Genomic DNA, 22,383 nt, shown 5'->3' with positions numbered 1-22,383 from the left:
ATGATCGTAAGGACTATCCCACACACACACACATATATTTCTCAGAGCGAGATTACTTCCCCCTGTATAGAAAGAAAGAGGACGGAAAGGAGAGAATACAGCGCTCAAACACCTGTAAAATGGCGCCACTCCGACATGAAGAAAAGGAGGCGTGGCCAAAAGTCGACTAAATCCCTCTATATGAGGTATTTTGTAGACCTAAACTGCTCCTAAAACACAACAAAACATAGGCACCCTTGTCCAGCTCCCCTAATGTAACTAATCACGGGAACCACCAGTAAAACGCACTGCATATACAGCAGAGTGTATGACACAATGCATACCCATAGAAATAGCGCCAATTACGCTTAAAAAGCAGGAGCCTAAGAGCTTAACAGTCCCTATATCATTTACAATAATGTATAAATCTATACAGCAAATACAATATTAGCCCAACTGGTAGCCAACTCCTTCCTAGTTGTGAAGGTAGTTAACAGTTTCCATGTCACATGCATTGTGCCTGCCACGTCCCATATAAAAGCAGAGGGTCTTTACCCCTTCAGTGCCAGCCTTCTAGCCCCAGAAGACAAAAAGGCACTTACCTGCACTCTAGCCATCCGGCAGGAGGACGACTCACAAAGTATGAGAGGATGCCGCTCCTCACAGAGACCTGGGTATAAAGAAAGACAGAGTAAACCTACTCAGGCTTTCTATACCAGGGCAGCAACATCTTAGGAAAACGCAGCAAAACCCACTTTACAAGTTCCTAAATGCTTAAAGGGACATAATACTCATGTGCTAAATCACTTGAAACTGATGCAGTATAACTGTAAAAAGCTGACAGGAAAATATCACCTGAGCATCTCTATGTAAAAAAGGAAGATATTTTACCTCACAGTTTCCTCAGCTCAGCAGAGTAAGTTCTGTGTAAAAAGTTATACTCAGCTGCAGGTAAAAAAAATGAACAGCAGCCAATCAGCATCAGCAGAGCTGATGTCATGAACTCTTTTACTGTGATCTCATGAGATTTCACTTAACTCATGAGATTTCATAGTAAACTTCCATAAACTGAATAGGGAAATAAGATGAGTGTTCACGAAGCTCACTCCCTTAGCTGTCCCGGGACAGACATACTGATTTGTTAGAATAAGAAAAAATATTTTCCCCAGTAAAAAGGTTGGTGCGTCATATATATATATATATATAAGTAACCAAATCCCACAATATTGGTACGTATACAATAAGTGAGAAAATAAATATAGAGTCTCTGAGATGTTACAACTGCCGCAACTTGCAGTGTGCAAATAGGAAAGTGTTCAAATAACTTTTCCGGGAAAATGAACAGAGTGGGGACACATCCCTAAGCAAACTCTTTCAATTCAAATGTCCCGGTTACAGAATACAATCCATTATTGTCAGAGTCGGTTCATGGGAATCCGCCCCAGGAGATAAAGCAAATTACCAAGTCCCAGTCTTAGCTGTATTCGGAAAGATGCGGTAAAGGTTAACCCCGTCAAGTACGGCACACGAACCCCTACTCACTTTCCACTGTTCCACAGAGCTGGTTCCTTGGCTGCAAATGACCTCCACTAGTGTAGATAACATCCAGGTACACTGTTACTTCTCTTGAGCAGACCATCCATGTTAAATCGCTCGATATCACCAACAATCCGTCGCACACTGCTCGGCTCAGGGAATGACGTCACCAGCTCCAATAGCAAGGAACCTGTGTAAGTAGCAGGTCTCACAGACAAAAATAGGACTATAGCAAGATAGGGAGTCTCAGTACTCCCAAAATAAATCAAATAGAAAAAAGGGGGTAGCAAATAGTCCATATATATAAAAAAATATATTTTTATTGGATTAACATGTTAAAAATGATGTAGGCAAACTACAGCAGAGGGTAAAAAAGTTGAAGTCTGACCGGTTTCGGCCACAAAGACCGTAGTCATAGACATAAACAGGTGAACAAGGTGCTCATTATTTAAAAACAGCAGAATGATCATAGCACTCAAAATGTTAGATATATATATTGAAAGACATGCATACTTTATACATGAACAAGTAAAATATTATATAAGATCTATAAAAAAAAATGCATATTAGTCATGTGTTAAAGTATATCCGATGGGAACAGATACCTATAGGTTCCCAAAAGAAACAAAATCTATTATCTAGATCTAATACACACTTTTAATAGGAGGAATATGAAACGTCCCAAAGAACACATAGTCAAAAGACAAATTGCAAGGATCTTGTCTATGCCAGTAATTAATTATATCAAATTCGGAATTGAATCCCACAGGTGACATGCTATTCAACCTATGAATCCAATAAATCTCCTGTCTGCTCAGAATTTGGAGTTTACCACCACCCCTCGGTGGTTTCATAATCTGTTCAATTGCCTGCCATCTGAAGTGATTCACATTCCCACCATGAACCTCAAGGAAATGTCTAGACAGGGCTGACACATCTCTCTCATTATCAATATATGAAAGATGTTCTTTTATACGTTTACCCACCTCTCGGGTAGTCCTACCAACGTACTGCCTTGAACATTGTACACATTCAATCAAGTAAATGACAAATTTGCTTTTACATTTGACACATCCTCTGGTCTCTAAAGTTTCAGAGGATGTGGCAGATCTAAATGTTGTGGAAATATGCATGTGGTCACATGATTTGCAATTTCTCCTACCACATTTGTATGTCCCCTTGAAATAGAACTCTTAGACTTTTCTTTCCTGAGTAAGCTAGGAGATAAAAGATTCCCCAGAGAGAGATTCTTCCTGAAGACAAAGCCACATCCTCCCTCAATGGTGGGGCGTAACTGCTTATCTCCCATGAGTATAGGCAAATTCTTTTTAATGATAGAGCATACCTGATCATATTGGTTAGAATAGGCAGTGATGAATAAAGGATTCTGCTTATCTACAAAAGACCCTGTCTCACCATTCTTAGTTGTATTAGATGTTTTCTATGAGTTTCTCTTTGGGGTAAACAATAAACTTCTATCTAAGTTATGTACTTCATAGAATGCCCTGTCCACTAGTTTCTTCGTATATCCCCTACTTAGGAGGCGTTTACTCAAATCTTTGCTTTCTTTAAGGAAATCACTATACTTGGTGCAATTTCGCCTAACTTGCATAAATTGCCCTTTAGCTATTCCTCTGAAAACATGTTGAGGATGATTACTTCGGGCATGCAAAAGCAAATTGCCAGCAATCGTCTTCCTATACAATGTAGAGTAAACCTTTTTAGTGGCACTATCAGCAGTGAGAGTAATATCCAAGTAGTCAATGTGAATTGCATTCCACTCAAAGGTAAACTGTACACCACTCTGATTGTCATTGAGTTAATTGACAAACTCCTGGACTTTATTTGGACCGGCAGCCCAAATAATCAGCAGCTCATCAATGAATCTGATATATTTAACAAGATGATGGGAAAACCTATTAGCCCCTCCAAACACGTGGAACCACTCCCACCACCCCATAAAGAGGTTGACGTAAGATGGGGCGAACTTGGCCCCATCGCGGTTCCACGTCTTTGGAGGTAATAGGTATCCTCAAACATAAAAAAATTATGCTCAAGGAGAAAAGCAATTACCCTTGTGATGAAATTCTTATACTCATCCGTAAGATCAGTATAGAGATCCAAAAAGAAAGAAATGGCCTGTAGACCATAGACATGAGGAATGGAGGAATAGAGGGAAATTACATCTATCGTTACCCAACTATATTCTCTCTCACAAACAGTACTTTCCAATTTAGTGATGGTATGGGAAGTATCCCTAACAAAGCTAGGAAGCTTCTGTACCATGGGTTGTAGAAATTGATCGACCCACTTAGAGAGTGGTTCTAAAAGCAAGCCAATACCCGCTACACTACAATAGGTCTTCCTTTGACATCCATAAGACTCTTATGGACCTTCGGGAGATGGTGGAAGATGGGCATCACCAGGCTGTCAACCAGAAGGCAATCAAAAGTTTGCCTATCCAAAATGCCCATCTCCAAACCATCATCCAGAAGGTCCCGCAACAAATCCCCATATTCATGTGTAGGATCCTTCTTAAGAGGTAAATATGTCTTTTGACTATGTGTTCTTTGGGACGTTTCATATTCCTCCTATTAAAAGTGTGTGTTAGGTCTAGATTATAGATTTTGTTTCTTTTGGGAACCTATAGGTATAGGTATCTGTTCCCATCAGATATACTTTAACACATGACTAATATGCATTTTTTATAGATATAATATAGTATTTTACTTGTTCATGTATAAAGTATGCATGTCTTTCAATATATATATATATATATATATATATATAACATTTTTTTTTTTTTTGCAATATATATTTTTATTGAAGTTGTGAGATTAACAAACAGGAGAAAAACAGGCATAATTCGTCCAAAAGCAAGTGATTAAATACAGCCACATTAAGTACATATTACAATACCATAACTTATTTCAATGGAGCATGAGAGAAGACATGGACGAATCAAAATTGAACTTCACTTTTATCATTTTAAATCTAGCATAGGTTCCCCAGAGCGTCAGAGGAAAACCTCTGTGTGATCAAGATTAAACAGAGGGTACTGAGGGGAAATGGCTTACGTGTTGGTCACTCCTGGACCATAGCTTGTGGGGGAGGGGATTCAGCGGACAAGAGCCGCTCATATTATAGGGGAGGAGGGGGCGTGGCGAACTAGGTATATATAATATTCTAAAGTTATGAGAAAGAATAATATATGGCAGCTAAGTGGTTTCTTAACCCTTGACTCGCAATGTTTTCTATTGGGCGATCTCCTAAAGGAGGGCTCTAAGAGCATTCTAGGGCCTTGCTAAATTAGGGACTGAACATGGTTGATATATCATAAGGGGTGGTCTATGAGAGGCTCTGTCATGGATGCATTACAAACCGGGCTGAATATCAACGTATGATGAAGAGACTCTAAGTGTAATATTCCAGATATAAAGCTAGGAAAAAGTTTGTAAGTGATAAGGCTTGGATTTGGTATAAACCATATACACTGGTATATCAGAGCATATTAATGGGCCGAAGAACAAAAACCTCTGAGAACATAAATAGGTAATAGACTATTCAAATATAGGGAAGCTATATTGATTAGGAATGATATATACCAGGTAAAGCCCTCAAGCTAGACAGTGTATAAAGGGAATCATAACTCTCTATGTACATTAAGTTACTGTAGGCGTCAATAATGCTTATTTGCGTATTAGGATTAACTCAAAGCAATAATAATACCTATTATTTTAGGTGACATTAAACAAGAGTAAAGCATGCATCAACAGTAGTAAACTGGACCTGCAAGTAAAACCCAAGTGGATACTACAGACTATTACTGTGAATATACGGTCCGATATATGGGGGATTACATACATACAAGATATGGCAGTTGGAATATACCAGCGCTCTCGCTGGGAATGTCGTGAGAGTAGGTAGAGCGTGCAGTAGATCAATGTTGTTATATAGTACTGGAATAATTATGTACAGCTTAGTAATTTTATGTGGGTAGCCACTTAAAGGATTTATAACATTATATAAGACATATGAGCTTTGGCCACCGTATCTACCAAACTATTAATAGTGGGAATCAGAGGGAGGTTACTATGTCTGGAGGGGCTACTGTTATAAAAGAAGGACAAACCGTCAGACATGGATTGCCTAGAGATTTCAAAATTAACTATATCACCATCAAAGGCAAAAAATACATCTTATAAATATCTTACTGGAACAGAATAACTATATCTATGAACTTGTGGGTACAAATAACGGAAGAAAGAAAAAAAAGAAAAAAAAAAGAAAAAAAAATAGTAAGCCCCCTCACTTAGTGATCTCTCATTTATAAATGAGCAAGCTTAATAATCTGAAGTCTCTAAGGCAGACTATAAACTTACATATAGCAAGTGGAGGGTACTTATTGTTAACTGCCCTTTAAAATAACACAGGTCGACTAAAACATAAATAGATAAACCAAAAGACCTTATATTAGGATTAAACATGTCTAAACTTAATCAATACTGAATTATAATAACCCCATCAACAAAACTGGTGATCAAACCGGGGTATCAGTCCTGTAGTCTTTGTAGATTTAGCCGATCCCATGCCTGATCTGATGTTGTCCTCTGTAGCCTATAGCCGGCCAGTTGTGGCAGGAAGACCAGGTATTTTGAACCGGGAAGATAGTGGTGCTCCTTGCTCCTAGCAAAGCTAAGTATTTGTCTGTCTTTATACCTAGAAACATAGTATAGGTGGTGCTCCAGGAAAGTGAAGGAGGATCAGCAGCTCTCAGGTTGAGATCTTGAGTGGTCATTGCAGGCCGGAACATGGCGTTTGCAGATACCGTGGCCAGGCTCTCAAAGCTTCCCAATCCATAATTCATACCGGGCGCCCCTTTGACCGGCCGCATCTCCGGGGCACTCAGGGTCGACCTCTTAATCGTATTCTGAGCCTCGATTTCAGGTCCGTTCCGTGTCAGAGTCTTCCGATAGCTAGGAGCTGCGTACTCTACCCCATCCACAGCTGACCGAGGATCAGTACAAACCACCTCAGTTAGGTCTGCGGTACGTTCCTCTTGGCATCCCACATTAGTCTTGACTAGAGGACTATCAGATAGTGGTTCTGCCTCATAGGCTGTGTCTTCGTCCGTCAGCTCTGTTTTCAAGCTCTCTGCAGCAGAGATATACTGAGCGTCCATTTTATGAGACATCCGTTGTAGGAGAGTTAGGATTTCTGCCTCCATTGCGATGCCGTTTAAAGCCACAATATCCGCTTACTTCTTAAGCAGTGCTTCAATTTTTGTTACGGAGCGTTCCATACATTAGAAAGTTAGATACAGCTAACGCAAGCCCTTTACCCAACTTAGTTACTGCCTGGGGGATAAAATAGATGTATATTATTATATTAGGCCGCAGACTATGGTCTCACCCCGTCAAGAGTTTCTGGAGATAAGAAGAGATAAAAAAGTGGCATAACTTGCTTCTATATCCTTTCTTTGAGAGATAGTCAGCTTTATAAAGTCGGATGAGAGTTAGTTGGGGAGATAATCCTTAGATTATGTAAAGTATAGCTGGAGCTATTGAATTCCACGACCGGCCATGTCTGCGGCTAAGCCACGCCCCCCTAACATTTTTTTTTACATAGAGATGTTCAGGTGACATTTTCTAGTCAGCTACTTACAGCTATGCTGACTCACTTTCAAGTGTTTCAAAATGTGGGTATCATAGCCCTTTAAACGCTACCACAGACCTGCTGAAGAGACTAACATTGAATACAGCTAGACCCAAATTGTGATGGAAGGCAGAGTAATCCTGCCCAGACTTCAAAATAAAAAAAAAATCTTGATAGAAGAATCTTAATCAGACACCTAATTACTTCACCTCCTCCTTGCACGAGAGACAAAGAGAATGACTGGGATTTGTAGGAAGGTAAGTGATACTTTGTGCTCTTTGCCTCCTCCTGCTGGCCAGGAGTGGTACTCCCAACAGTAATTAATGATGATCTCACTTTGTCATTAGACAGAGAGAGACAGAGAGAGAGAGATAGAGAGAGAGAGAGAGAGAGAGACAGAGACAGAGACAGAGAGACAGAGAGAGCGACAGATACTGTTAGTTTAGTACATACAGTGATATAATACTGTGTATAGTAACTGTATGTGATGTGCTGCTAGTGAGGTGTTACTGATATGTGATAGTGTTAGTTTAGTACATAGAGTGATATAATACTGTGTATAGTAACTGTATGTGATGTGCTGCTAGTGAGGTGTTACTGATATGTGATAGTGTTAGTTTAGTACGTACAGTGATATAATACTGTGTATAGTAACTGTATGTGATGTGCTGCTAGTGAGGTGTTAGTACTGATATGGGATAGTGTTAGTTTAGTACATACAGTGATATAATACTGTGTATAGTAACTGTATGTGATGTGCTGCTAGTGAGGTTAGTACAGATATGTGATAGTGTTAGTTTACTGCATACAGTGATAAAATACTGTGTATAGTAACTGTATGTGATGTGCTGCTAGTGAGGTGTTAGTACTGATATGTGATAGTGTTAGTTTAGTACATAGAGTGATATAATACTGTGTATAGTAACTGTATGTGATGTGCTGCTAGTGAGGTGTTACTGATATGTGATAGTGTTAGTTTAGTACATAGAGTGATATAATACTGTGTATAGTAACTGTATGTGATGTGCTGCTAGTGAGGTGTTACTGATATGTGATAGTGTTAGTTTAGTACATAGAGTGATATAATACTGTGTATAGTAACTGTATGTGATGTGCTGCAAGTGAGGTGTTACTGATATCTGATAGCGTTAGTTTAGTACATACAGTGATATAATACTGTGTATAGTAACTATATGTCATGTGCTGCTAGTGAGGTGTTACTGATATCTGATAGCGTTAGTTTAGTACATACAGTGATATAATACTGTGTATAGTAACTGTATGTCATGTGCTGCTAGTGAGGTGTTACTGATATGTGATAGTGTTAGTTTAGTACATACAGTGATATAATACTGTGTATAGTAACTGTATGTGATGTGCTGCTAGTGAGGTTAGTACTGATATGTGATAGTGTTAGTTTAGTACGCACAGTGATATAATACTGTGTATAGTAACTGTATGTGATGTGCTGCTAGTGAGGTTAGTACTGATATGTGATAGTGTTAGTTTAGTACATACAGTGATATAATACTGTGTATAGTAACTGTATGTGATGTGCTGCTAGTGAGGTTACTACAGATATGTGATAGTGTTAGTTTAATACATACAGTGATATAATACTGTGTATAGTAACTGTATGTGATGTGCTGCTTGTGAGGTGTTAGTACTGATATGTGATAGTGTTAGTTTAGTACATAGAGTGATATAATACTGTGTATAGTAACTGTATGTGATGTGCTGCTAGTGAGGTGTTACTGATATGTGATAGTGTTAGTTTAGTACATACAGTGATATAATACTGTGTATAGTAACTGTATGTGATGTGCTGCTTGTGAGGTTAGTACTGATATGTGATAGTGTTAGTTTACTGCATTCAGTGATATAATACTGTGTATAGTAACTGTATGTGATGTGCTGCTAGTGAGGTGTTAGTACTGATATGTGATAGTGTTAGTTTAGTACATAGAGTGATATAATACTGTGTATAGTAACTGTATGTGATGTGCTGCTAGTGAGGTGTTTGTACTGATATGTGATAGTGTTAGTTTAGTACATAGAGTGATATAATACTGTGTATAGTAACTGCATGTGATGTGCTGCTAGTGAGGTGTTACTGATATGTGATAGTGTTAGTTTAGTACATACAGTGATATAATACTGTGTATAGTAACTGTATGTGATGTGCTGCTAGTGAGGTTAGTACAGATATGTGATAGTGTTAGTTTAGTACGTACAGTGATATAATACTGTGTATAGTAACTGTATGTGATGTGCTGCTAGTGAGGTGTTTGTACTGATATGTGATAGTGTTAGTTTAGTACAGACAGTGATATAATACTGTGTATAGTAACTGTATGTGATGTGCTGCTAGTGAGGTCTTTGTACTGATATGTGATAGTGTTAGTTTAGTACATACAGTGATATAATACTGTGTATAGTAACTGTATGTGATGTGCTGCTAGTGAGGTGTTACTGATATGTGATAGTGTTAGTTTACTGCATACAGTGATATAATACTGTGTATAGTAACTGTATGTGATGTGCTGCTAGTGAGGTGTTAGTACTGATATGTGATAGTGTTAGTTTAGTACATACAGTGATATAATACTGTGTATAGTAACTGTATGTGATGTGCTGCTAGTGAGGTTAGTACTGATATGTGATAGTGTTAGTTTAGTACATACAGTGATATAATACTGTGTATAGTAACTGTATGTGATGTGCTGCTAGTGAGGTGTTTGTACTGATATGTGATAGTGTTAGTTTAGTACATACAGTGATATAATACTGTGTATAGTAACTGTATGTGATGTGCTGCTAGTGAGGTGTTAGTACTGATATGTGATAGTGTTAGTTTACTGCATACAGTGATATGATACTGTGTATAGTAACTGTATGTGATGTGCTGCTAGTGAGGTGTTAGTACTGATATGTGATAGTGTTAGTTTACTGCATACAGTGATATGATACTGTGTATAGTAACTGTATGTGATGTTCTGCTAGTGAGGTGTTACTGATATGTGATAGTGTTAGTTTACTGCATACAGTGATATAATACTGTGTATAGTAACTGTATGTGATGTGCTGCTAGTGAGGTGTTACTGATATGTGATAGTGTTAGTTTAGTACATACAGTGATATAATACTGTGTATAGTAACTGTATGTGATGTGCTGCTAGTGAGGTGTTACTGATATGTGATAGTGTTAGTTTAGTACATACAGTGATATAATACTGCGTATAGTAACTGTATGTGATGTGCTGCTAGTGAGGTGTTAGTACCGATATGTGATAGTGTTAGTTTACTGCATACAGTGATATAATACTGTGTATAGTAACTGTATGTGATGTGCTGCTAGTGAGGTGTTAGTACTGATATGTGATAGTGTTAGTTTACTGCATACAGTGATATAATACTGTGTATAGTAACTGTATGTGATGTGCTGCTAGTGAGGTGTTACTGATATGTGATAGTGTTAGTTTAGTACATACAGTGATATAATACTGTGTATAGTAACTGTATGTGATGTGCTGCTAGTGAGGTGTTAGTACTGATATGTGATAGTGTTAGTTTACTGCATACAGTGATATAATACTGTGTATAGTAACTGTATGTGATGTTCTGCTAGTGAGGTGTTACTACAGATATGTGATAGTGTTAGTTTAATACATACAGTGATATAATACTGTGTATAGTAACTGTATGTGATGTGCTGCTAGTGAGGTGTTAGTACTGATATGTGATAGTGTTAGTTTAGTACATAGAGTGATATAATACTGTGTATAGTAACTGTATGTGATGTGCTGCTAGTGAGGTGTTACTGATATGTGATAGTGTTAGTTTACTGCATACAGTGATATAATACTGTGTATAGTAACTGTATGTGATGTGCTGCTAGTGAGGTGTTTGTACTGATATGTGATAGTGTTAGTTTAGTACATACAGTGATATAATACTGTGTATAGTAACTGTATGTGATGTGCTGCTAGTGAGGTGTTAGTACTGATATGTGATAGTGTTAGTTTAGTACATAGAGTGATATAATACTGTGTATAGTAACTGTATGTGATGTGCTGCTAGTGAGGTGTTAGTACTGATATGTGATAGTGTTAGTTTACTGCATACAGTGATATAATACTGTGTATAGTAACTGTATGTGATGTGCTGCTAGTGAGGTGTTAGTACTGATATGTGATAGTGTTAGTTTACTGCATACAGTGATATAATACTGTGTATAGTAACTGTATGTGATGTGCTGCTAGTGAGGTGTTACTGATATGTGATAGTGTTAGTTTAGTACATACAGTGATATAATACTGTGTATAGTAACTGTATGTGATGTGCTGCTAGTGAGGTGTTAGTACTGATATGTGATAGTGTTAGTTTACTGCATTCAGTGATATAATACTGTGTATAGTAACTGTATGTGATGTGCTGCTAGTGAGGTGTTAGTACTGATATGTGATAGTGTTAGTTTAGTACATAGAGTGATATAATACTGTGTATAGTAACTGTATGTGATGTGCTGCTAGTGAGGTGTTTGTACTGATATGTGATAGTGTTAGTTTAGTACATACAGTGATATAATACTGTGTATAGTAACTGTATGTGATGTGCTGCTAGTGAGGTGTTTGTACTGATATGTGATAGTGTTAGTTTAGTACATACAGTGATATAATACTGTGTATAGTAACTGTATGTGATGTGCTGCTAGTGAGGTGTTACTGATATGTGATAGTGTTAGTTTAGTACGTACAGTGATATAATACTGTGTATAGTAACTGTATGTGATGTGCTGCTAGTGAGGTTAGTACTGATATGTGATAGTGTTAGTTTAGTACATACAGTGATATAATACTGTGTATAGTAACTGTATGTGATGTGCTGCTAGTGAGGTGTTACTGATATGTGATAGTGTTAGTTTAGTACATACAGTGATATAATACTGTGTATAGTAACTGTATGTGATGTGCTGCTAGTGAGGTGTTAGTACTGATATGTGATAGTGTTAGTTTAGTACATACAGTGATATAATACTGTGTATAGTAACTGTATGTGATGTGCTGCTAGTGAGGTTAGTACTGATATGTGATAGTGTTAGTTTAGTACATACAGTGATATAATACTGTGTATAGTAACTGTATGTGATGTGCTGCTTGTGAGGTTAGTACTGATATGTGATAGTGTTAGTTTAGTACATAGAGTGATATAATACTGTGTATAGTAACTGTATGTGATGTGCTGCTAGTGAGGTGTTAGTACTGATATGTGATAGTGTTAGTTTAGTACATACAGTGATATAATACTGTGTATAGTAACTGCATGTGATGTGCTGCTAGTGAGGTGTTACTGATATGTGATAGTGTTAGTTTAGTACATACAGTGATATAATACTGTGTATAGTAACTGTATGTGATGTGCTGCTAGTGAGGTGTTAGTACAGATATGTGATAGTGTTAGTTTAGTACGTACAGTGATATAATACTGTGTATAGTAACTGTATGTGATGTGCTGCTAGTGAGGTGTTTGTACTGATATGTGATAGTGTTAGTTTAGTACAGACAGTGATATAATACTGTGTATAGTAACTGTATGTGATGTGCTGCTAGTGAGGTCTTTGTACTGATATGTGATAGTGTTAGTTTAGTACATACAGTGATATAATACTGTGTATAGTAACTGTATGTGATGTGCTGCTAGTGAGGTGTTACTGATATGTGATAGTGTTAGTTTACTGCATACAGTGATATAATACTGTGTATAGTAACTGTATGTGATGTGCTGCTAGTGAGGTGTTAGTACTGATATGTGATAGTGTTAGTTTAGTACATACAGTGATATAATACTGTGTATAGTAACTGTATGTGATGTGCTGCTAGTGAGGTGTTAGTACTGATATGTGATAGTGTTAGTTTACTGCATACAGTGATATGATACTGTGTATAGTAACTGTATGTGATGTGCTGCTAGTGAGGTGTTACTGATATGTGATAGTGTTAGTTTAGTACATACAGTAATATAATACTGTGTATAGTAACTGTATGTGATGTGCTGCTAGTGAGGTTAGTACTGATATGTGATAGTGTTAGTTTAGTACATACAGTGATATAATACTGCGTATAGTAACTGTATGTGATGTGCTGCTAGTGAGGTGTTTGTACTGATATGTGATAGTGTTAGTTTACTGCATACAGTGATATAATACTGTGTATAGTAACTGTATGTGATGTGCTGCTAGTGAGGTGTTACTGATATGTGATAGTGTTAGTTTAGTACATACAGTGATATAATACTGTGTATAGTAACTGTATGTGATGTGCTGCTAGTGAGGTGTTAGTACCGATATGTGATAGTGTTAGTTTACTGCATACAGTGATATAATACTGTGTATAGTAACTGTATGTGATGTGCTGCTAGTGAGGTGTTAGTACTGATATGTGATAGTGTTAGTTTACTGCATACAGTGATATAATACTGTGTATAGTAACTGTATGTGATGTGCTGCTAGTGAGGTGTTACTGATATGTGATAGTGTTAGTTTAGTACATACAGTGATATAATACTGTGTATAGTAACTGTATGTGATGTGCTGCTAGTGAGGTGTTACTGATATGTGATAGCGTTAGTTTAGTACATACAGTGATATGATACTGTGTATAGTAACTGTATGTGATGTGCTGCTAGTGAGGTGTTACTGATATGTGATAGTGTTAGTTTAGTACATACAGTGATATAATACTGTGTATAGTAACTGTATGTGATGTGCTGCTAGTGAGGTGTTACTGATATGTGATAGTGTTAGTTTAGTACATACAGTGATATAATACTGAACACGGAAGGGAACTGCACTCTCATACCGGACCGGGTACACATCCCATGACCCTGCAACATGCTCAGCCCTGGGTGCCACTGGCACTCACAGGAAGCTGTGCTGTCCCCAGAGCCACAAGCAGTTAACCCCAGACCGGTCTGGGTGCAAGAACCATAGGGAAAATTACAAAACAAATTAATACAACACACAGAGAAAACCCAGCACTCACTTACAAGCTCTCAGCTAAGATTTAAAAGCAAAAATGGAAAGGTTAGTCACCGCATCTGGCCAAATAGGACAAGCTCAGGTACCACGTCAAGGTCCTCTCCAATACCTGAGACCCTAAAACAGCCACACAATGCAAGCTTTCAAATCCAAACAAACTGAAAACAAGGGAAGGGTGCACAGGAATATGTAACCACCCTAGACATATACAAAACACGGAAGGGAACTGCACTCTCATACCGGACCGGGTACACATCCCATGACCCTGCAACATGCTCAGCCCTGGGTGCCACTGGCACTCACAGGAAGCTGTGCTGTCCCCAGAGCCACAAGCAGTTAACCCCAGACAGGTCTGGGTGCAAGAACCATAGGGTATTGGAGAGGACCTTGACGTGGTACCTGAGCTTGTCCCATTTGGCCAGATGCGGTGACTAACCTTTCCATTTTTGCTTTTAAATCTTAGCTGAGAGCTTGTAAGTGAGTGCTGGGTTTTCTCTGTGTGTTGTATTAATTTGTTTTGTAATTTTCCCAATGGTTCTTGCACCCAGACCGGTCTGGGGTTAACTGCTTGTGGCTCTGGGGACAGCACAGCTTCCTGTGAGTGCCAGTGGCACCCAGGGCTGAGCATGTTGCAGGGTCATGGGATGTGTACCCGGTCCGGTATGAGAGTGTAGTTCCCTTCCGTGTTTTGTATATGTCTAGGGTGGTTACATATTCCTGTGCACCCTTCCCTTGTTTTCAGTTTGTTTGGATTTGAAAGCTTGCCTTGTGTGGCTGTTTTAGGGTCTCAGGTATTGGAGAGGACCTTGACGTGGTACCTGAGCTTGTCCCATTTGGCCAGATGCAGTGACTAACCTTTCCATTTTTGCTTTTAAATCTTAGCTGAGAGCTTGTAAGTGAGTGCTGGGTTTTCTCTGTGTGTGATATAATACTGTGTATAGTAACTGTATGTGATGTGCTGCTAGTGAGGTGTTACTGATATGTGATAGTGTTAGTTTAGTACATACAGTGATATAATATTGTGTATAGTAACTGTATGTGATGTGCTGCTAGTGAGGTGTTACTGATATGTGATAGTGTTAGTTTACTGCATACAGTGATATAATACTGTGTATAGTAACTGTATGTGATGTGCTGCTAGTGAGGTGTTAGTACTGATATGTGATAGTGTTAGTTTAGTACATACAGTGATATAATACTGTGTATAGTAACTGTATGTGATGTGCTGCTAGTGAGGTGTTACTGATATGTGATAGTGTTAGTTTAGTACATACAGTGATATAATACTGTGTATAGTAACTGTATGTGATGTGCTGCTAGTGAGGTGTTAGTACTGATATGTGATAGTGTTAGTTTACTGCATACAGTGATATAATACTGTGTATAGTAACTGTATGTGATGTGCTGCTAGTGAGGTGTTAGTACTGATATGTGATAGTGTTAGTTTACTGCATACAGTGATATAATACTGTGTATAGTAACTGTATGTGATGTGCTGCTAGTGAGGTGTTACTGATATGTGATAGTGTTAGTTTAGTACATACAGTGATATAATACTGTGTATAGTAACTGTATGTGATGTGCTGCTAGTGAGGTGTTACTGATATGTGATAGTGTTAGTTTAGTACATACAGTGATATAATACTGTGTATAGTAACTGTATGTGATGTGCTGCTAGTGAGGTGTTTGTACTGATATGTGATAGCGTTAGTTTAGTACATACAGTGATATAATACTGTGTATAGTAACTGTATGTGATGTGCTGCTAGTGAGGTGTTACTGATATGTGATAGTGTTAGTTTAGTACATAGAGTGATATAATACTGTGTATAGTAACTGTATGTGATGTGCTGCTAGTGAGGTGTTACTGATATGTGATAGTGTTAGTTTACTGCATACAGTGATATAATACTGTGTATAGTAACTGTATGTGATGTGCTGCTAGTGAGGTGTTACTGATATGTGATAGTGTTAGTTTAGTACATACAGTGATATAATACTGTGTATAGTAACTGTATGTGATGTGCTGCTAGTGAGGTGTTAGTACTGATATGTGATAGTGTTAGTTTACTGCATACAGTGATAAAATACTGTGTATAGTAACTGTATGTGATGTGCTGCTAGTGAGGTGTTACTGATATGTGATAGTGTTAGTTTACTGCATACAGTGATATAATACTGTGTATAGTAACTGTATGTGATGTGCTGCTAGTGAGGTGTTACTGATATGTGATAGTGTTAGTTTAGTACAGACAGTGATATAATACTGTGTATAGTAACTGTATGTGATGTGCTGCTAGTGAGGTTAGTACTGATATGTGATAGTGTTAGTTTACTACATACAGTGATATAATACTGTGTATAGTAACTGTATGTGATGTGCTGCTAGTGAGGTTAGTACTGATATGTGATAGTGTTAGTTTACTGCATACAGTGATATAATACTGTGTATAGTAACTGTATGTGATGTGCTGCTAGTGAGGTTAGTACTGATATGTGATAGTGTTAGTTTACTGCATACAGTGATATAATACTGTGTATAGTAACTGTATGTGATGTGCTGCTAGTGAGGTGTTAGTACTGATATGTGATAGTGTTAGTTTACTGCATTCAGTGATATAATACTGTGTATAGTAACTGTATGTGATGTGCTGCTAGTGAGGTGTTAGTACTGATATGTGATAGTGTTAGTTTAGTACATAGAGTGATATAATACTGTGTATAGTAACTGTATGTGATGTGCTGCTAGTGAGGTGTTACTGATATGTGATAGTGTTAGTTTAGTACATACAGTGATATAATACTGTGTATAGTAACTGTATGTGATGTGCTGCTAGTGAGGTGTTACTGATATGTGATAGTGTTAGTTTAGTACATACAGTGATATAATACTGTGTATAGTAACTGTATGTGATGTGCTGCTAGTGAGGTTAGTACTGATATGTGATAGTGTTAGTTTACTGCATACAGTGATATAATACTGTGTATAGTAACTGTATATAAGCTTTTGTTGGTTGGTGTAAATTTTGTTACAATATTTTATATATATCACTATTTTTAAGGATATATTTGACTATCACTAAGGTATAATTTTTTTTTTTTTTTTGGAAACACCTCATATATATATTTTTTTCATATTTTTTCACAGTTGTGATATCACACAGTTTGTATTTTCAATTTTATATTTTTTCATATTTTTGATATTTTTTCGATAATTTTAATTTTTTTCACATTTTTTCACAAAACATTTTTTGTATTTTTATTGGAACACTCTACCAAGTCGATATAAAATAGGATCTTATGACCATTCTTCAGTACTAAGACTGTATTCCGGAACCCCCCAATTTTTATGTGCACATATTGGTACCATAGATTTGTTTTTACATTCTGTCATAGAACTGTGTTTTAAAGGACTTTTATGTATTTTATGTACACACACATTGTCGAATGTTATCAGTAAAATAAATGATTTTTAACTTAACATATAGGAGCATCTGATCCACTATAAGTTGTTATTGTTCGTATATATATATCATAATACCCATGCACTTAGACCTTTAGGCTATTTGCATTATCAGCAACTCGTCACATATATTTATACCAATCGTGGACACCATCTTTAGCCACAAATCCTTCTATCTGGGATTTTGTAGCGCTGTACTCACTAAGCACTTTCTATATATTGACATTTTGGGATCTGGTTAGGAGATTCCGCAACAAGAGCACAGCTTGTATGGTTGACATCTTGGCGCTGCAAGATACACATATATAACATGGTGTAAATTTTACCTTTTAAAAAGACGTTTGCGCTTAGACTTCTCCGGGTGACTTTTGGACCCTGTCGGGGATCGTGTTCCATACTGATCGGGATAAGACTTAGATTTGACAATATCATTTCTGGGATGGGGAGGAAAAAGGCTTCATGACATATAGAGCTGGTTCTTGACTTATTAACCCCTGACAAGCGAGGAGAGTTTGTAGGTGACTCACCTGTAGGTAATGAGGCCGCTGTATATAAGAGGGAAGAACAGCATACACAGGAGAATGTTTATAAATCCATTGTCCACAGAGAGGAACCCCCACCAGGTCCTAGTGAGAAACATCTGCAGAGACAATACAGAGAGTTATGGTGTGTCACCTAGGGTTACAATACAGAGAGTTATGGTGTGTCACCTAGGGTTACAATACAGAGAGTTATGGTGTGTCACCTAGGGTTACAATACAGAGAGTTATGGTGTGTCACCTAGGGTTACAATACAGAGAGTTATGTTGTGTCACCTAGGGTTACAATACAGAGAGTTATGGTGTGTCACCTAGGGTTACAATACAGAGAGTTATGGTGTGTCACCTAGGGTTACAATACAGAGAGTTATGTTGTGTCACCTAGGGTTACAATACAGAGAGTTATGGTGTGTCACCTAGGGTTACAATACAGAGAGTTATGGTGTGTCACCTAGGGTTACAATACAGAGAGTTATGGTGTGTCACCTAGGGTTACAATACAGAGAGTTATGGTGTGTCACCTAGGGTTACAATACTGAGAGTTATGGTGTGTCACCTAGGGTTACAATACAGAGAGTTATGTTGTGTCACCTAGGGTTACAATACAGATTGTTATGTTGTGTCACCTAGGGTTACAATACAGAGAGTTATGGTGTGTCACCTAGGGTTACAATACAGAGAGTTATGTTGTGTCACCTAGGGTTACAATACAGAGAGTTATGGTGTGTCACCTAGGGTTACAATACAGAGAGTTATGGTGTGTCACCTAGGGTTACAATACAGAGAGTTATGTTGTGTCACCTAGGGTTACAATACAGAGAGTTATGGTGTGTCACCTAGGGTTACAATACAGAGAGTTATGGTGTCACCTAGGGTTACAATACAGAGAGTTATGTTGTGTCACCAAGGGTTACAATACAGAGAGTTATGGTGTGTCACCTAGGGTTACAATACAGATAGTTATGTTGTGTCACCTAGGGTTACAATACAGAGAGTTATGGTGTGTCACCTAGGGTTACAATACAGAGAGTTATGGTGTGTCACCTAGGGTTACAAAACAGAGAGTTATCGTGTGTCACCTAGGGTTACAATACAGAGAGTTATGTTGTGTCACCTAGGGTTAAAATACAGAGAGTTATCGTGTGTCACCTAGGGTTACAATACAGAGAGATATGGTGTGTCACCTAGGGTTACAATGCAGAGAGTTATGGTGTGTCACCTAGGGTTACAATACAGAGAGTTATGTTGTGTCACCTAGGGTTACAATACAGAGAGTTATGTTGTGTCACCTAGGGTTACAATACAGAGAGTTATGTTGTGTCACCTAGGGTTACAATACAGAGAGTTATGGTGTGTCACCTAGGGTTACAATACAGAGAGTTATGGTGTCACCTAGGGTTACAATACAGATAGTTATGTTGTGTCACCTAGGGTTACAATGCAGAGAGTTATGGTGTGTCACCTAGGGTTACAATACAGAGAGTTATGTTGTGTCACCTAGGGTTACAATACAGAGAGTTATGGTGTGTCACCTAGGGTTACAATACAGAGAGTTATGTTGTGTCACCTAGGGTTACAATACAGAGAGTTATGGTGTGTCACCTAGGGTTACAATACAGAGAGTTATGGTGTGTCACCTAGGGTTACAATACAGAGAGTTATGGTGTGTCACCTAGGGTTACAATACAGAGAGTTATGGTGTGTCACCTAGGGTTACAATACAGAGAGTTATGGTGTGTCACCTAGGGTTACAATACAGAGAGTTATGGTGTGTCACCTAGGGTTACAATACAGAGAGTTATGGTGTGTCACCTAGGGTTACAATACAGAGAGTTATGGTGTCACCTAGGGTTACAATACAGAGAGTTATGTTGTGTCACCTAGGGTTACAATACAGAGAGTTATGGTGTGTCACCTAGGGTTACAATACAGAGAGTTATGGTGTGTCACCTAGGGTTACAATACAGAGAGTTATGGTGTGTCACCTAGGGTTACAATACAGAGAGTTATGTTGTGTCACCTTAGGGTTACAATACAGAGAGTTATGGTGTGTCACCTAGGGTTACAATACAGAGAGTTATGGTGTGTCACCTAGGGTTACAATACAGAGAGTTATGGTGTGTCACCTAGGGTTACAATACAGAGAGTTATGGTGTGTCACCTAGGGTTACAATACAGAGAGTTATGGTGTCACCTAGGGTTACAATACAGAGAGTTATTGTTGTGTCACCTAGGGTTACAATACAGAGAGTTATGGTGTGTCACCTAGGGTTACAATAATCAGAGAGTTCATTGGTGTGTCACCTAGGGTTAGCAATACAGAGAGTTATGGTGTGTCACCTAGGGTTACAATACAGAGAGTATGGTGTGTCACCTAGGGTTACAAAACAGAGAGTTATCGTGTGATCACCTAGGGTTATCAATACAGAGAGTTATGTTGTGTCACCTAGGGTTACAATGCAGAGAGTTATGGTGTGTCACCTAGGGTTACAATACAGAGAGTTATGTTGTGTCACCTAGGGTTACAATACAGAGAGTTATGGTGTGTCACCTAGGGTTACAATACAGAGAGTTATGGTGTGTCACCTAGGGTTACAATACAGAGAGTTATGTTGTGTCACCTAGGGTTAAAATACAGAGAGTTATGGTGTGTCACCTAGGGTTACAATACAGAGAGTTATGGTGTGTCACCTAGGGTTACAATACAGAGAGTTATGGTGTGTCACCTAGGGTTACAATACAGAGAGTTATGGTGTGTCACCTAGGGTTACAATACAGAGAGTTATGGTGTGTCACCTAGGGTTACAATACAGAGAGTTATGGTGTGTCACCTAGGGTTACAATACAGAGAGTTATGGTGTGTCACCTAGGGTTACAATACAGAGAGTTATGGTGTGTCACCTAGGGTTACAATACAGAGAGTTATGGTGTGTCACCTAGGGTTACAATACAGAGAGTTATGGTGTGTCACCTAGGGTTTACAATACAGATAGTTATGTTGTGTCACCTAGGGTTACAATACAGAGAGTTATGGTGTGTCACCTAGGGTTACAATACAGAGAGTTATGGTGTGTCACCTAGGGTTACAATACAGAGAGTTATGGTGTGTCACCTAGGGTTACAATACAGAGAGTTATGGTGTGTCACCTAGGGTTACAATACAGAGAGTTATGGTGTGTCACCTAGGGTTACAATACAGAGAGTTATGGTGTGTCACCTAGGGTTACAATACAGAGAGTTATGGTGTGTCACCTAGGGTTACAATGCAGAGAGTTATGGTGTGTCACCTAGGGTTACAATACAGAGAGTTATGTTGTGTCACCTAGGGTTAAAATACAGAGAGTTATGGTGTGTCACCTAGGGTTACAATACAGAGAGTTATGGTGTGTCACCTAGGGTTACAATACAGAGAGTTATGGTGTGTCACCTAGGGTTACAATACAGAGAGTTATGGTGTCACCTAGGGTAACAATACAGAGAGTTATGGTGTGTCACCTAGGGTTACAATACAGAGAGTTATGGTGTGTCACCTAGGGTTACAATACAGAGAGTTATGGTGTCACCTAGGGTTACAATACAGAGAGTTATGGTGTGTCACCTAGGGTTACAATACAGAGAGTTATGGTGTGTCACCTAGGGTTACAATACTGAGAGTTATGGTGTGTCACCTAGGGTTACAATACAGAGAGTTATGTTGTGTCACCTAGGGTTACAATACAGAGAGTTATGGTGTGTCACCTAGGGTTACAAAACAGAGAGTTATCGTGTGTCACCTAGGGTTACAATACAGAGAGTTATGTTGTGTCACCTAGGGTTACAATGCAGAGAGTTATGGTGTGTCACCTAGGGTTACAATACAGAGAGTTATGTTGTGTCACCTAGGGTTACAATACAGAGAGTTATGGTGTGTCACCTAGGGTTACAATACAGATAGTTATGTTGTGTCACCTAGGGTTACAATACAGAGAGTTATGTTGTGTCACCTAGGGTTAAAATACAGAGAGTTATGGTGTGTCACCTAGGGTTACAATACAGAGAGTTATGGTGTGTCACCTAGGGTTACAATACAGAGAGTTATGGTGTGTCACCTAGGGTTACAATACAGAGAGTTATGGTGTGTCACCTAGGGTTACAATACAGAGAGTTATGGTGTGTCACCTAGGGTTACAATACAG

General features: G+C 38.3%; 1 protein-coding gene across 1 annotated transcript in view; it reads right to left on the bottom strand.

Moving 5' to 3' along the window:
• The window catches only part of LOC128652765 (transient receptor potential cation channel subfamily M member 2), a 1,288,705-nt gene that overhangs the window by 514,994 nt on the left and 751,328 nt on the right, over positions 1-22,383 (bottom strand). Inside the window, exons 13-14 of the mRNA XM_053705696.1 lie at positions 18,197-18,309; positions 17,996-18,103 (exon numbers count right to left, since the gene is read on the bottom strand). Of these exons, the coding sequence (XP_053561671.1) occupies positions 17,996-18,103; positions 18,197-18,309 (221 nt within the window). The remainder of the gene's footprint in view (positions 1-17,995; positions 18,104-18,196; positions 18,310-22,383) is intronic.

Source organism: Bombina bombina, chromosome 3 (assembly GCF_027579735.1).
Source record: "Bombina bombina isolate aBomBom1 chromosome 3, aBomBom1.pri, whole genome shotgun sequence".
In the NCBI taxonomy this organism is placed as follows: Eukaryota; Metazoa; Chordata; class Amphibia; order Anura; family Bombinatoridae; genus Bombina; species Bombina bombina.
The sequence above is the reverse complement of the archived record's forward strand: the minus strand, read 5'-3'. Positions and strand labels throughout refer to the sequence as shown.